We start from the raw sequence: 17,977 nt of genomic DNA, 5'->3' as shown, positions 1-17,977 counted from the left end.
GCAAATCAAAACTATAATGAGATATCATCTCATACCGGTCAGAATGGCCATCAGCAAAAAATCTACAAACAATAAATGCTGGAGAGGGTGTGGAGAAAGGGAACCCTCTTGCACTGTTGGTGGGAATGTAAATTGATACAGCCACTATGGAGAACAGTATGCAGGCTCCTTAAAAAACTAAAAATAGAACTACCATATGACCCAGCAATCCCACTACTGGGCATATACCCAGAGAAAACCATAATTCAAAAAGAGTCATGTACCACAATGTTCATTGCATCTCTATTTACAATAGCCAGGACATGGAAGCAACCTAAGTGTCCATCATCGGATGAATGGACAAAGAAGATGTGGCACATATATACAATGGAATATTATGCAGCCATAAAAAGAAACGAAATTGAGTTATTTGTAGTGAGGTGGATGGAACTAGAGTCTGTCATACAGAGTGAAGTAAGTCAGAAAGAGAAAAACAAATATAGTATGCTAACACTGTATATATGGAATCTAAAAAAAAAAAACAAAAAACTGGTCATGAAGAACCTAGGGGCAAGATGGGAATAAAGACGCAGACCTACTAGAGAATGGACTTTAGGATATGGGGAGGGGGAAGGGGAAGCTGGGACGAAGTGAGAGAGTGGCATGGACATATATACACTACCAAATGTAAAATAGATCGCTAGTGGGAAGCAGCCACGTGGCACGGCGAGATTAGCTCCGTGTTTTGTGACCACCTAGAGGGGTGGGATAGGGAGGGTGGGAGGGAGGGAGACGCAAGAGGGAAGAGATATGGGGATATATGTATATGTATAACTGATTCACTTTGTTATAAAGCAGAAACTAACACACCATTGTAAAGCAATTATACTCCAATAAAGATGTTAAAAATAAATAAATAAAATAAAATAAAAATAAAAAGCATATGGCACTAAAAAGAATCCAAATAACAGCTAAAGGAAAGAAAAAAGCTCAAACACACAAAATCCAGCCTAAGTAATTGAAATCATTTACAATACATGGATAAAGTATTGCCCAAATAACACTAATAAATAACTTCTCTTTTAAGAATAAGATTTAGCCTATAGATTGAGGAAATATCATTTGAAGAAGAGCATTTGACCTTTTCTTAATAGAAGACAGTCATATTTTCAAAGCACAGCGGAGAATTGAGAGTTTCTCACTGAAAATAAATAACTGTGATGGAAGAAGTGTCTGACCAAGGCTAGAAACACTTATGCTGAGTGAGAAATAGAAACACATGACTCTGTTAGGAGCTGGCTTTAAATAAGTGCCACAGAAGTACAGCGAACCTATACATCAGATATAGAAGAATGATCATTTCAATCCTCCTTAATGTGGTGTTAAATCTAAAAGCTCTATTGCATTAGTGGGAGAGACATTTTGTATCTCAGAAGAATGGACTACAAAGAACGCTCAAGAACTTCAAGTATAGAGCTTCTTCACTATGAAGTATGCCAATAATAACTAACTTGCTACATTTCATGTAATTTGTGTATACTTTGCCATTTATCCTCTTGACAAAAACGAAATAATATCAATAACAATTTTTGTGCCTGAAAAATCCAAGTATCATCTTTCTCTCTAAACATTTTCAAATTCTGTGAAATAAATGTCATTTTTGAGTGTTTTAGCAGATATCCAGCAGTGAACATAATTCCATAATGGTTAAACATATCTTGAGTTGATGAGTTTATGGAGAAATGAGAACCTCTCATATGTTGCTGGTAAAAAGAGTAAATTGGTAAAATCTTTCCAAAGAGCAATTGGACAATACAATCAAAACCTTGTAACATGCATCCCCTTTGGTCTGGCAATTCTGCTTTAGGAAATTATCCTAAGGATATAATCATGAAAAGAGGCATGATGCATGAATTTAATGACAATAATAGCCAATGCAGCATTGTTTTAAAGCAGCTGAGTAATTTTTAAAAACAACATTACAACACAGATAACATTAAAACAAGAAGAGGATACCTCTTCTATCAACTCCTGGAGATGCTCAGTCAGGTCCAAATTCTTCCTGTAATCTGTCACAACTTTGTCAAACTCATCCACATTTTTCTGCAAATCCCTCATGGCTTCCAAAAGGACATTCACTTTATTATTTGGATAATTTAAGAAAAAAGTTTTATTCTCAACTTTTCCCATTTTCCTTTTCAAAGCCTGTGCAAAAAAAAAAAAAAAAATTTAATGACATTCAATTTTTATTTATGAGGCTAGTTAGTGATTAAATATTGAGGGAAAAACTTGGAAAAACTTTTGTGGTTTCCTCCATTTAATATGTTAAAATCATAATTATTAAAACGCATTTTGGAAAGAATAGGTTTTCTTTCAGATAGTTTATTGATTCAGCAGCAAACAGAGAAAATTTACTGCATATCAGGATCTATTCCATAGTTTGAGAATGTTACTAATGATTTTTAAAAAGACAGTGATCACAAAATCAAATATTTTATTGTCCTCAGTTAGCTCACTGTCTCCCAAGAAAGGCACTCAAATAATCTAGCCGTATAAGTGATAAGGGACTGCAGGAACAGGGGAGGAAGCTCCTGACATAGGTGGGTACAAGGAAAGAAAGAGGGATATACAAGAGGGGGATGTGTGTGTGTGTATATGTGTGTGTGTGGTGGGGGGGGGGAGAGTGGAAGGGGAGAGGCTGGGTAGATTTGGCAGAAATCATTTTGGAGCTACTTCAAGAGATAAATCAATTAATTATGTATTTTACATGAAGTACCCAATTGTTATAAAAATTAAAGATGATCTTTTCAGTCCTAATGCTATAAAAAAGCCCAAGGGTTAGGCATCTAGAATTGAAATGCAAAATAATTTTGCAATAATTGTAGTAGCACACACACACACACACGTACTTTCTCATTACCTGTAGTTTTTCAGCATACATATCTACTTGTTGAATTTGATATTTGAGAGCTTTTAGATTTCGAGCTTTTTCATTTTTCTTGGTGTAATTAAACTTCAAATTGTTGAATTTCTTTTTGATGTCTTTGAATGACTCTTTGAGCTGCAGTTCAATAAAAAGAAACAGGTGATTTCCTTAAAATGAGAACACTAATATTCACTTGAAATAAATCAAGATATCTACACTTGAAAATATTCATAACCTTCGAAATGTATCCAGAGTGATTTTCAGAAGAAAGGTCTGCTAAGTGAATATATAATGTGAATTTAAACATATCCCCCAAATATAGGTAATTATAAATTGTTCTTAGTATTTTTTGATTTGTAATTTATAATTAGGATTACAGTTATAGAATATCCTTTGGTCTTCAAAAAAGAAAGTTTTTAACATATGATAGATTTTAAACAACTCTAATTTTCTTATTTGTATTTATTTATTTGACATCATTTTACAACTCATTCTGTTCTCTGTGTGCTAATATTTGTTCCATATTCCAATGCTCTTATAGCCATCATGAATAAATTTATTAGCCTCCAAGGAGCTGTCCATGTTGCAGAGGTCAATGGAGTGTTGACATTTAGACCAACGAGGACATTAGTGGGGTGGAAGAGGAGATCCAGTATGACAGTCAGTAGGAAAAGGACTGTATTTGTCCAAATCCAATTAAAAATTATTTTTCATGGGCAGGTTCCAGAAGAGATTTACTTCTTAGATATAAGCCATTAACTTCAGAGGTCCTTAAAAAACGGAATGTAAGGTGACAGTTGTTGCCTGTGGTGGCCATGCTAACTTGTATATAAACAGAGTGTATGGCTATACACTGAAAACGGGGCATAGATGATGACTTTCTTAAGAACAAACAGTCCAACTTTACCAGTGAGCCAAAATTCTAAGCAGTCTAGTTCCATTAACAACAACGCTTTCTGTGCCCTTCTCCAGATTCAAGAAGGATAAACATATTGACAGGCAACTCACTCTATATTATCAGCAAAGAGAAGTACAGAGAAAATATAAACCGTCTCACATTACATGGAAGCATTTAACAGCCAAGAATAAACAATGTCATGGTTGATAAATTTGAGCTATGACAAGAAAAGTCAGGAAGACATTAAAATTCTTTTCAGTGACAGCAAGTAAATTATTTGGGAGGGAATAAAGGCTGGGCACATGCTGGATTTTAAACTTATAATGCAGAAAAACATATCTGCCCTAGAAAATGCTTGCTTTCTCAAAGTGCTTATTTCAAATTCTGCATATTGTAAAAACAGAACCTTGACCTTATCTTTAATACTTTCTGAAGACAACAATCTATAAAGCCCTAGCCTATTTGCATACATGGAAATTATTATACTGATGCAATTTTTGCATTTGCCACAACTATACTTCATCAGTGTTGTTTATTTTATATGATAAATGAAATTGTTGAGCATTAGCTTTAAATTATAAGCACAGAGACCATGTAAAATATTTAAATTGATAAATCAGTAATACTATAAAGGAGTGGAAAGAAGCGTAACTTCAAAATTTGAAAATGATTTCTCTATTAGAACTCAGAAAAATATTTAAAAGATAATATTCAGTTGGTATATTTATGAAATAAACAATTAATATTTAAATTTTTTGACATTTGATGTTTTAATATGCGTGTATTTGTTATTAGTGGGAAAGGACAAATGAAGTTGATTTTATGGGATTAAGATATGGACTTCATCCTTAGTTAATCACATAAAACTTTGGCAGGAACTTTTTTCCCTTGAAGTCATAATCTGCAACAATAGGTGCAATAACTACCACATATGAGGAAACCAGAGATTTTTGTATTAAAAAACATGTCCTCAATAGGGAGTTATTGTTTAATGAGTACAGAGTTTCTGTTTGGGATGGTGAAAAAGTTCTGGAAATGAATAGTGGTGATGGTAGTGCAACACTGTGAATGTATGTAATATCACTTAACTGTACTCTTAAAATGGTTAAGATGGTAAATTTTATGGTATGTGTCTTTTACTACAGCTAAAAATACAATTTTTATTTTTAATAAAAATAAAATAAAATAAAATGAAAGGAAAAAATACGTCCAGTCACTAACATGTATCCACTGGAAAATAAAATTTTATATTCTTTTTTCCCCCTTACTGTAACATGACATATATTATAAACTTCAGTCTAAAGAAAGGAAGAGGGGCTCTGTCATCAACCAGATAACCACTGGGTTACACCCGCTTGTTTAAATGGGAAAAAATCAACATCTATTTGAAAACTGTATGATAAATGAAGAAAGGCTGAGCCTTAACACTTTAATTCTAAGCCATGACATTTAAAGTCTACTTTGGATTAAGAAATTTAAGACTGATAAATGATGACTGCAAACTTATTTCTGTTTGCCTCAGAATGTATGCACTTCCACTGAAGATGATTTATAAAGCCAAAGATGTTCATGGCGATATGGGTATGTGAAATGGGATCAGTTTCTTTCTGACACATGAGCTCCTTTGACAAGTTGCTGGCACTCTTCTCTTTTGGTCCCACTGGAAATCCATTTTAAATCCTGTACCTTTCCCAGCTCAAATTCAGGACTATGCAGACACAAGTGGAAGGCAGCAAGCATGAACTACCTTCAGCAATCAGATTTTCAGAAAAAATCCAGCCATGCCTAATTTTCTTACCTGCACATTCCAATACGAAAACTTAACTTCCCACCTAATCTCCACATAACTTGTGATCATATTTTTAAAGGAACTGAGTGCCATGGTTGCTCGGCTGTGGTATCATTGTTCACGCAGCTGTTTCTAACTTTAGTTAGCTTGTCAACAATGGGGAATGGTGTAGATGGCCAAGACAACTGCTCAACTGGAGCACAGAAGCAGGAAAAAACACCCAAAGCTTGGGGCAAGAAAAAGTTTACCCTATTCGAAATCTTTAAATGTTGTTATAATTCATACTGATAAAATTTCTGAAAGTCTTAAGACAATCAGGAGAAAGATATTTTTTCAAATGAACAGTGCAATTTTCCTATCTTTCCATATGTTCAGCTCCTACATATTTGCTGTGGAAGAAGCGGACTAATTTAATACAGCTATAATTAGAAAAAAAAAAATCATTAAGACTTTAAAACTGCAGCTCTTCTGAAACTAGCATAATGAGCATCTTCACCAAATTTCCCAGGAAGCAGTAAGCCTCTCTCAGGGTTAGGCATAAACAAAAACTTCTTAGAGAAGAAGCAGAGGGAACAAGATGGAAAACAAGGAGGCTGGCTTGCTATTTTTAGTCTTGAGGAAGCCGGTTGAGGCAACTTCGGCACAAGAATGTATTATCTGTGAGTCTGTTGCTGGCAAGGCCAATTTAAGTGAGGGACATGAGACATTTTAAAACTAAGAAAATGTATTTAAAACAAGAGCTTTTCATTAGAACTATGGCACACAATTGTCCAGAAGCAAAAATACAAAACAAATAGTCCATTTCTCTTAATGTCCATTTCACGAGCTTAATTTCTTGCCCACCATTTTGCCTACTCCAGAAAAAAAAGCTTTCTGATTCTCATTTTCAGTTCTCATTTTCAGTAACAGAAAGAAGGCTGCAATGCTATCACTTCCCAGGGATGCCTGTGTTTGAAATGAAGGGACCCAAAGACTCATAACTTAACCTGAATGATTTGCTACAATTATTAACGGTAGAATATTTAGGCTTAGTGTTGGAGAGATTTTGGGACAAGACTTTCTTGGCCTCCATCCGTTCAGCAACCACATGGCTGTCTACCCGTGCTTACCATCAGTCTTGTAGAAGCAGGAAATGGGGCCGCTTGGAAGGAGAAGACAATTGCTCCATTTTAAATTGCAGGTGGCAGCATATCTCAGTAATAGCTATTTTATCCACTCTGCAAGTTTTGTTTGTTCATAATATATTTACGTTTCATTTTCTGGACACGATAACCATGATTTTAAACTTTAGCTTTCTATCTTCTTCAGTAAGAAGAGTCATTTTGCAGATGTTACACACAAAACTTCTAACAGATTCTAACCCTATGGGATGGACATTTTCAGAACAAATTATAACCTTTCCTATCCTCTTACATATACCAATGAAACAGACTCACAGTGGGGCCTGGTAATGAGCAGTTGTGACTGTGAAGTCCCCTGGGCTTTCAGTTGCCTAGACTCTTAGTTTCCTGAGGACTTTCCTGTTCTTATGGCCTGGCACACAGTAGTCATGTCTGTTGAATGATGATAATTTAGTTTTTTTCTTAAAATGATGAATTAAGGTCATCAATCTGGAAAACAGTAATTATCTGTACTATACCATAGTGCTGCCTCATCTATACCCTCTTTTTCTGCTTCCTTTCTTACCAGATGGTGGTTGTCCACAGTCATTTTGCCAATAGCAAAGCACTATACAATATCAGGAGGTTTAATGTTATTGGCTGTGTATTTGTCTAAGGCAGCAGCATTCCCCTATTCTACAATAATTTATTGCTGCTAATCTGCCTTATCTCCCTGGAACTTAGATGACCGTTTTATCCAAATTGACAAAAGAACAAAAGAATCTGTGTGACTAGAACAAGAGACTCTAACATATGGAATATATATATATATATATATATATATATATATATATATATATATATATATATATATATATATATACACATACATATTTCTGTTTCCTTCCTGATGGGTAAGATGTTGCTACAGTGTAGAAATTTCAGGCTGAAGTAATATAATTATATGAAAGCTCCATCTGCAAAATTTATTTTGGGAAAATGAATAGCAACCCAATTCTGTCATTACTATTCTTTTCATCAAAGTAATTGTTCGTGACCCATAATGAGACTCCAGTGACAAATTTCCATTAACATCATGTAAATGTAAAGGTAATTTTTTTGGTCAGGTTGCAAGAAGAAAACATGCTCGATATTAACTTATTACATTTCTAAAGAAGACATGTAAAGAATAAGGAACTGATGATGTTCTGTCATGTAATATGGCAGAGAATATCTATAATGCTTTGTGTATTAAAAGCTTATTTATATTGCCAGGCAAGAAAATGTACAGTGAGATTCAACATTCATGCATACAAATATATCTTTGTGTGAAATGAATGGGAAAAAACTCCACAAAATCTGGCAGTCTGAAGGCTGTGTTTTCTAGTACACATGGAGAAAATGAGGTTTTACAATTACTAACTATGTCTTATATAGTATATAAAATTAGAAAATAATAATATTTTACCCAAAGAGAATCAAGGCACAAAACCATGGTTCTTTGTCGTTAAGGAATATCACATCACATTAAAAAAAAAAATCACATTTAGAATACCTCACTTTATTTTACCTTGAGATACTAAGTCCTTTTCTTTTTTTTTCTGTTATTTTTTGCTGCGCGGCTTGCGGGATCTTAGTTCCCCAGCCAGGGATTAAACCCAGGCAACAGCAGTGAAAGCCCTGAGTCCTAACCACTGGACCACCAGGGAACTCCTGAGTCCTTTTCTAAGTGCCTTTAGTGCAATTAAAATCATGCGATAAAGTAATTTTAGTTGAAATAACCAAATGAACTGTGCTATTATATCAGATCATACAAAGAGCTTGTAACGAGTATGTTAGAAAACAAAGATAGAAGAAGAAAGCATAGTAAAAGGATACATTAACATCAGACCACGCAGTGGTTGAATGGGTTCAAACATTAACTGAATGGTGAACTCTGAGTTTAGCAAGTGACAAGCTGGTGCCCAGTAAAAGTTGGTCCCCAATAAATGAGCCTCTGGCCCAAAGCTGACTCCCTGAAACCCCACAGTCCTGCAGCACACTGCTCAAGTGAAAACTGTATACTCCTCAGTTTCCTCATCTGGAAAATGAAAGTCCTCCAAAACCAATTTCAGCTCAGATCAGTGAACTTCCAAGAAGCACTTTAAATGCACTGGATGCAAAATAATGCATTTCAAACTCAACTGAAAAAATCAAATGCTATGCTTGGTCTAGTTCCCTGGTGGGCTATCTGACTTTATTTTTTTATCCAAAAAAAATTAGTGTAACATACAGCTTTTAATTTTACATAATTTTTAAGCACTTATACCAAATACTGATAATGATAATAATAATTAAAATATCAAATATTATTACAACTTAGAATCTGGCTCTGACATTCACAATACAAACTATACCACACATCTCTTTATTTTATTAACGGGCACTGAAAATATTCCTTTGGATTATTTTCCCATTAAGCTTGTAGTTGGAAAATCCAGGCTGTGCATGATATACTGTGACATGCCTTGTATATCTCTACGAAGAAGGAAAAGGGAAAAGGGCCAAAATTTGTCAAAGATCCTTTGAATATGAAACTGTGACTTATATCAAACATTAGTTGGATTTGAAGTAGAAGCAAATGGGAAGAATCACTCTCTTAATACTTAAGATCATGTTAAAGTGATATTTGATTCCTAAGTGAAAGCTGCACGTATCTGGTTTCTGGTTCCTGTTACAGTACAGACAATCCTGGCGTGTCCCTACTATGACTGGAAGGGCCATCTGTCTTCCCAGCCTGCTGGCTCCCAGCAAAGGCTCATCACGAGGCAGCCCTGGAAACAGAACCACTGTGGAAAGGGCCTGAACAGGGAGACCCAGCTCCATAAAGGCCACCATGCTTCAGGAAGAGGGAAACTGAGACATAGGCAGCTGGGAATAGCCCTTAGCCTGCTCTCTTGTGCTTTCAATAAAATATGGTTGAACGTCACAGCAGAAAGAGAGATCTTCAGCAAGAAAAGTTTACAAAGAAAAAAAAAAAAAGGAAGAAGAGGAAGAAAAAGAAGAAAGAAAACAACTTTGGGGAAAGATAGTATAAAAAATTATTTCCATGGCTGTGAATCTAAATTTTATAGCCTAAGGAGAATTAAGATTGTTTCCCTTAAAGTGATCTGGCTGAAGTCTTGCTAACTGCAGTACAGGAACCGGAAGAGGCCGTTCTACTACACAGAGGGCAGGCTACACCAGGGGTTTAACACTGAGCGAATTAATGAGTCTCTCGCCCACAGTGACTCCTGAAACACAGACGCAGAGCAGAAACTCTACAGTCCTGTGGCACACTCAACTGAAAACCCTCCATGATGCTGCTTCCTGTTTCCCTCCCGCTGAATGGGATCCAAGCGGCCTCTCCTGCTCTCGCCCTCTTGCTTTCCTTCCAGTCATGCTCCTTTCCTGCACTTCTCTGTGGGCTATGAAAGGGCGAGACCACTTTCTAAGTTTAGTTACTCATACTTAAGTCCATGCTCTAATGTTGTTTGATAATATTTGATACTCACTGGTCCTAAATTGTGTAAAGAGGGCATAAACAGAAAAATCAAGAAGGTTCACCACGTCTTTTTCCCTCCGCTCACTTTCCTAATGGGTTTGTGATTAATGAACTTAGAAACGTCTTGCTCTAAACAGAGATAAATCTGGAATTGTCGTACCTTTTGTTCTGCTGTCAGTTCCAGTAAGGAACCAGGACCCTCGCTGACCTATATTTTTCTCCTAGAACAAGTAAACCTTTAGATGGAAAGTTTAACTATAGGAGGGTGTGGCTCTAGTTCAGTATGTGTCTGGGGGTTGCGGGTTGGGTAGAATTGAGGAAGAGGAGGTGGAATTAACTGTGTATGGAGGAGGGGCACGGACTAGGAGGATACCTATCACCTGTTATTTCTTTTTCTCTAGGCGTTGTTTTGCCAGAGAAGCCACTCAGTTTGAGTAAATATGAAACCAGCCACTTGACTTTGGTGATAATACTTTGTAGCCTCTGAGGCAACAAGCCTGCTCCCCTTAGCACCCCCTTCATCATGAGTCAGTGGTACTTAAATAGCATCTCAGCAGGCGGGAGCTGGCTGAACCGGGATGCTATCACTCTGCACTGACGATGTGTATCCACTCAAGCAAAACAACTGCTGTGAGGGTTTGGGGTGGGTGGGGAGGAGCAAACAAAAAACCCTAATACTGCATTCTAGGTTCTTCCATGCTTTGACAATATACTGACCTCAAAAAGTTTGGGAGCTTAAAGTTTACTCAATCTTTCTGAGCCCTGAGGCCATTGCTTGGTGGATTAAAGGTCAAGGGTAAAAAGAAAGTCTCCTGATTCACTGTGCGTGTGTGTGCGTATGTGTGCGTGTGTGCGTGTGTGTATGTGTGTGTGCGTGTGCACGTGTGCGCATGTGTATGTGTGTGCACGCATGTGTATGTGTGCATGTGTGTGTATGTGTGCGCGTGCATGTGTGCACGCGCGTGTGCGTGTGTGTGTGTGCGCGCGTGCGTGTGTGTGTGTGTGTGCACGTGTGTTCTCACCTCGCTCATCTCACCCCTTGTGGTACAGAACTCCAGGCTGTGGGTCAGGGCCCGCTCGCGGTCCTCAGCCTGGGCACGCCAGTTCAGACCGTCCCCCTCAAGGATGTCCAGCTGCTGCTGCAGGTTCTTTGCAGAGACATTAGAACAGTTCTAAAAATGAAAGAGAAGTGGAAGTGATGAAGGGAATTGGCAAAACAGCAATGAGAACAACACGCTATTTACCTGCATTGTGAAACTCATAAATGACATAAAAAAATAGGCTCCTGATTTGTTTTACCTTAAGCTTCTTTGAATATAATGATTTCAGCAAGAAGCCAGACACCCAACACCCAATGTTGGGAAAGACAAACCCCTACATTTCCAGTCTTGAAACTTCAGTTTTGAAGATTTGCTCATCACACCCAACGCCTCAGAGACACTATTCATTATAAGGTATAATTTTTACTTCAAAAGGCATAAAATATGCATTAGAAACATTTGGCTTCTGCACTATAATTTTCCTGTCAACTTGAGCGTAACCTCAGGTTTATTACACAAGTGCTCCAACCTCTACTCAGCGCAGAGGGCTGCCGAGGCCAAGGCCAGATGCGGACTGGAGAACAATTTACATTATTTGTGCAAAGTGAGACGTCTTACTTGTTTTTTTTCTTTTAAAATAAATTTACTAATAAAACAAAACTCTTTAAAAAGAAAGGTCTTTCTTGAGAAAAACATTCTGTTAACAGTAACAGATATCTTGTATTTCTATGTCCTTCAGTTAAGAAAATACTTTAGATCCATTGAATTCCATATAGTTTAGTGGATATTTTCAATGAACTTTGAAATAAAATTGGCCATTATGATTTTTATTAATGTTATACATACTGGACAGAATTAACATAATCTTTTCTTCCCTCAAATTAAGAATTTGGAGAAGGAGTTTTTTAAAAATCAGAGCCCAATGTGTTATTTAGGGAAATTTAATCTGGAATTATTTCCATCTCTTTTAGGCTCCTTTGGTAAGGTCAGTCCAGTGGAATAAAGCAGATCCAGTGATGAGTGCCAGATCCCTGGGTGGAGCCAGGGTTCTTGGGCTTTTCTACCCTGGGGTTTTATGGATAAAGCAGCTTCTCTGGGATAAGACTCTTCACCTATGAAATGAGGGTCCTGGGCCTGACGATCTCTCGGCTACCTTTTGGATCTGACGTGCTAAAGCAGCATTGTCCAACAGAAATACAATGTGAGCCACATAAATAATTTTAAATTTCTTAGTAGTCATATTAAAAAGTAAAAAAGAAACAGTTGAAATTAATTTTCATAATATAGTTTGTTTAACCAAACACATACCCAAACATGTAACCAAATATAAAAAAACATTAATAAGGTTTTTTTCATATTAAGTCTTTGAAATCAAGTGTGTATTTCACACTTAGAGCGTATCTCAATTGTTGCTAAATTTCTATCAGAAATACTTGATCTGTACTTAAATCTCATAGAGTTTAGTAGACTCACATACCCAAATTGTTCCCAATATACTTAAAAGTTTTACAATTTGGGGTATCAGTTTTAAATTTAAATTAATTAAAGTTAAATAAAATTAAAAGTTTAGTCCCTTAATTGCATATTTAGGCATATTTCAAATGTGAAAAACTAACTGCCATTATAGATAGCACACCTCTATGATTTTTCTAAATTAGCATGAGAATAGATGTATCAAACAAGGCTTTTAAAATCAGATTTTTCTCCTGAAAATTTTTTTCTCTGGACGTGGTAGAAACTTACCACAAATAAGTAGCCCAATGGTTTAATATATTTTTTAATTTAACGTATACCAGGCAATCTGCCTGGTTTCTTTCATACTACAGGCCAACTGAGAGCTATATTAGGTATAAATGATGGTGTTCTAAGTTGCTTACAGGTCGCTGAACTGACGAGATGACGTCCACCCCCAAGGAAAGCGCCAGTTTATGCAGATGGTCTATGTGTGCCTGCTTTTCCCGAGAGCGACTGAGGAGAACCTGGACACCGTGAGCATCACCCATTTCCTTTGGCTGTTGTAGAAACTCCAGTTCTCTTGATCTGAAGAGTCGTCCCAGCTGGAATTTAGGCCATTAACAATTAACCTTCATATTTTTACGAAGACAGATGTTTAAAACTGAGGTATAGTTGATGTACAATATTATATAACTGACAGGTGTACAATATAGTGATTCACAATTTTTAAAGGTTATACTCCATTTATAGTTATTATAAAATATGGGCTATATTCCCTAAATTGTACAATATAACCTTGTAGCTTATTGTATACCTAATAGTTTGTACCTCTTAATCCCCTACCTCTGTACTGCCCCTCCCCCCTTCCCTCTCCCCACTGGTCACCACTAGTTCTCGATATCTGTGAGTCTGCTTCTTTTTTGTTATATTTACTACGTTGTTGTATTTTTCAGATTCCACATATAAGTGATATCATACAGTATTTGTCTTTCTCAAAGATAGCTTTTTAAAAAAAAAAAACTTATTTCCTATAACATTTAACTAGCAGGTCAACACTGACAAGCCCATCTAAAATTATTAGTATTATAGACAAATAAGTGTTACAATGCTGCAAGTCAATAGGGTAAAATTGAGGGACTAACACTGTCAGTTCTATTAAAGAAGAACACACTGTTTGCTCATAGCCTAAAACTTTAGCAAGATGAGGCCTGTGATCTGAGTAAATTCAGAGGCTATTTTCAAGGGATTTCAATAAGTCTCCATTTTCTGTTAATAGAGGCTAAGGACTATGAAGTTTTACTGAGCACTCTACTGATACTTGAGATATAAAAAACATTGTTTTCTTCCCTCAAAGAGCTTACACTTGAGTTAGGGGAACAAAAGTAATTAAGAATCAAGGTGTTAAAAATGACAGATGTGTGGAATAAACAATAAGAGTTCGAGGAATTTTGAAGAGAGAAAAATCACTCCAAGGGAGGTGGATTGTTGGATGGAGGGACAGGGCCTAGACGGTAGAGAGGAGGCAGAAGGACCTGTCAGATAATGGCAGCCCAAGAGTCAAGGCTTGGAATTAGGGATGTGGACGCCATCTTTGAGGGACCAAGGAGAGCTCAGTTTGGCTGGAACATTGGGCAGGATGGGGCCCAGTGAGAGAAAAGTCAGGGGCCAGACTGAGGAAAGCTTCTAATATCAGAATAAGCAATCTGGCCTTTATTTATTACACAATCATTTATTTTTAATTTCATACTTTAAAACTGAGAGTCTTCCAAACATCCATGATAAGTCTTACCTCTTCTCTGACTTCGTGGAACTGGACAATCTTATACAGGATCTCCTCGTAATCTTGGATTCTCTCTTTCTGGTTTTGATGGAGGTGAATTAGGTCCTTCAGCTGTTGAGACTTCTCTTTCACAGGGGCTCCTTTGCCACTTAACTCTTCTGACTCTTTTATGATGTATTGAACCTCATCATTCAGTTGCTAAAAAGTTGTAAGCAATAAAAGAAATACAGCTTTTAGAGAGCTTTTTACTTTACAACTGACTATATGAAGATCTCAATAACAAATCACTCTCTTATCTGTTAACAAATACTTATTGGGAGCCTCACCCCCATCCCTGCAAATCCAGGCATTGTGCATGATGCTAGGGATCTATTATTCCATCCTCACCTCCTCAGAATTTTTTTTTAAAATTAATTTAAATTAATTAAATTAAAAAATTTAAAAAACACAAAAAAGTGTTTCAAAGTTAGGTGGCGAAATGGAAAGTCATATATTTCTATGACATACCAAATATTCTGGTCATCTGTTAAGTAAATATATTCTAGATACTCTATGAGGCTGTGACCATCTGTGATATTTAATACAACCAGAATCAGGTGGTATGATAAGAACACCAAAAGAAGACAAGCATAAAAATATATTGGGGGAATTATTTGTCCTCTGTGATAAAAGAATGATCAAAATGAACCACCAGCTGAGCAGCACAGTAGCTATGCTGCTTTAAAAGCAGTCATCCCAGAATCCACAAATAGCCACCACTTGTAGGGAGGGATAAGCCACCTTCTTTTTACCCAGAACTCCTCAGAGAGCCCTTATAGGAATCTAGATCCTGGTGCACAGCTTAAAGAGGAAGCTGTTATAATATCAGGGCTGGATTTTATTTCAAGGATAACAGTAATGGAAATGATTTAGGCTAAGGAGATAATTTGCAGAAGAGTGACCTAGTAAGGGTCTTCATGTTGAAATCAAGTACGTGGACATCAAATATACGCACATCACAGTGACAGAGCTAAAGAAGCTTGACAACAGTTCCTGATTTAGAGGAATTTACACACATACACTTACTCATGTGCAGGGGCATGTGCACACATGAAATGCAGATACGTATGATAGAGAATATAACAAAGAAACCAACAGATAGGCTAGGAGAATTTTCTAAGAGTTTGGAGGAAAGAGTTCACTGTGGGCCACAATGGTGTGTGTGCTTTTTGTGAGTGTGGGGTGGTTATGTATTGCATTAGTTTTGTCTTAAAGGAACATAAGTTAGATATTCCCTAAAGGAATCTTCAAACTTCTGTTTCGGGGTTTCTTTAAAGCCAATACTTGCAAAGTAGTGACAAACAGAAACACAGGTATCTTAACTTTGCAGCAAAGAACAAGAATCCAAGCAGGAGGATAACGTGACTGGCAAACTTTTTCGGCAGCTGTGTCAAGCTCAGGAATGGCAAGAGGTGGGGGGGTATGGAATGCACTAGCAATCAGGGCCTGGGAACATGACCCATGGTTTTTTCTCTCACATCCTGAGGGCTCTCTGAGAGGGAGAAAGGGAGAGCACAGCAAAATTCTTGGAATGGTGGTAGGAGCCTGGGGTGCCAGTGGGTGGGCACAATGACATCACAGTGATAATTTCAGGGACAGAGGACAGCAGAACCTCTGTGTCAGAGATTGCCCATCCTTGTTTTGAGATGTCTGAATCGAAATCATGTCTATACCCCTTAGGAAAAGAATTAGAGTAAATATATATGATAAATACATTAATAAGGAACTAACTTAAATTAAAATAATCTAAGATAAGAATATATTAAGGACCTTTTGTAGCCCGAATGTTTGTGTATCATCAAATATAGCACACTGCACTTAAACAGGAAGAAAAATGTGTTTTTAAAGTGGATTTTTAGACAAGCAATGCTTTTGTTTTTTAAAAATTGTAATTCATCAGACTGTAAAAATTAATTAGGTGAGCATCGACTGAAGAGTTTTTAATACTCTTTCATTCACCCAAGGCCATCAATTTGTTTCTTCACCTGGAACTGAGGTTTCATTTCGTTCCATTTTTTTTGTAGGCCTAAAATGGTCTGGAGACTCCCTCCAAGGTCAAGTGCAGACACAGGCATAAGTGCTTCCTGAAGAAGTTTTAAGTTGTGAGTAGTCTGAAATAGACATTAGATAGTTATGCATACGTACTACCAGCAAATACGTCATAATCATTCCAGTGATGACATGGTGTGTCATCAAACTTTTCAATGACCATGAAAGCACTCACTACCTAGAGTGAGCTTGTGGTTCTAAACCACCAATGAACAAAAGCACAGGCCCTCTTTTTATTGTGGTAAAATATTAACAAAATCTACCATTTGAACCATTTTTAAGTGTGCAACTTAGTGGCATTAGTACATTCATACTGGTGTGCCACCATTACCACCAACCATCACCAGAACTTTCTCATCTTCCCAAACAGAAACTCTGTATTGGTTAAACTCTAACTCCCATTTCACCCTCCCCTCAGCCCCTGGTATCCTCTATTCTGCTTTCTATCTCTATGAATTTGACTACTCGAGGTTCCTCACATAAGTGGAATCACAATATTTATCCTTTTGTGTTCGTCTGATTTCACTTATATTTCCAAGGTCCCTCCATGTTGCAGCATGTGTCAGAATTTCCTTCCCTTTTAAAGCTGAATACTACCCATTTGCCTGTTCCCTCACCTTTCTAAGTTGCTCTTTGAACGCTCCCCACTGCTGTTTCATGGGCTTGCTTGCAGCGGCTTTAAGTTGCCAGGCTATCCGAAGGCGGCTGAGTTCTTCCCTTTCTGCCTTCTGGCTTTCCATAGTGTTCTCCATAATGTGTACTTCATTTTTCACATTTAATATTTCATTTGCTTTTGCCTGTGAAATTAATAATTGTATAATGGCTTTTCTTTCCCAAGAAATACAACATTTTGCATACAACTATTTGAGGAGGCAAACGCTTCATCATAGCCAAAGCAGAGCACAGTTCTGATATCAAGACAAGTCTGAAAAGTCTGTGCACAGGCACAGCTGGGCTCTCAGAACCCATAATCTATGCTTGGATATCAGCTCCCGAGTTCTTCATGACCCCACTGGTGTTTGAGTCCTCTCCTTTAGGATCTGTTCATTTCCTGGGGCTTAAAGGGTGACTGAATGAGCACAGGGATCCAGAAATTTTGAAGTTGAGATTATTTTAATGCATAAGTTTTGAAGTGGATTCTACCTTTTATTTTAACACACATTAGAATATGTCAATATCTGAGTATCAGGGACCATGAGGGGGCAGATTGTTCTGGGTCTGTGTTTCTTTCTAAACTATCCCATTGTATATATTGGGTGGGCCAAAAAGTCCCTTTGGTTTTTAAGTAAAAATAAAAGACACATTTTTCATTTTCACCAAGAACGTTATTGAACAACGTAATCACCCTTTTGGTCCACTACCTTCTGCCATTTTTCAGGGAGCTTCATAATTCCATCTT

The 17,977-nt window shown here is 37.0% G+C and overlaps 1 protein-coding gene across 11 annotated transcripts in view; it reads right to left on the bottom strand.

Annotated features, from left to right (window-relative positions):
• The window catches only part of CCDC141 (coiled-coil domain containing 141), a 239,439-nt gene that overhangs the window by 38,059 nt on the left and 183,403 nt on the right, over positions 1 to 17,977 (bottom strand). For all 11 annotated transcript variants that reach the window (XR_014246176.1, XR_014246177.1, XM_082397496.1 and 8 more), the window contains 7 exons: positions 17,196 to 17,375; positions 16,515 to 16,640; positions 14,500 to 14,688; positions 13,133 to 13,312; positions 11,238 to 11,387; positions 2,900 to 3,040; positions 1,996 to 2,184 (listed from right to left, as the gene is read on the bottom strand). Coding sequence is in view for 9 of the 11 variants with exons in the window: in XM_082397496.1 (XP_082253622.1) it covers positions 1,996 to 2,184; positions 2,900 to 3,040; positions 11,238 to 11,387; positions 13,133 to 13,312; positions 14,500 to 14,688; positions 16,515 to 16,640; positions 17,196 to 17,375 (1,155 nt within the window). In the remaining 2 variants the exon portion in view is untranslated. The remainder of the gene's footprint in view (positions 1 to 1,995; positions 2,185 to 2,899; positions 3,041 to 11,237; positions 11,388 to 13,132; positions 13,313 to 14,499; positions 14,689 to 16,514; positions 16,641 to 17,195; positions 17,376 to 17,977) is intronic.

The sequence above is a fragment of the Balaenoptera borealis genome (genome assembly GCF_965194805.1).
Source record: "Balaenoptera borealis genome assembly, chromosome: 6".
NCBI lineage: Eukaryota > Metazoa > Chordata > Mammalia > Artiodactyla > Balaenopteridae > Balaenoptera > Balaenoptera borealis.
The sequence above is the reverse complement of the archived record's forward strand: the minus strand, read 5'-3'. Positions and strand labels throughout refer to the sequence as shown.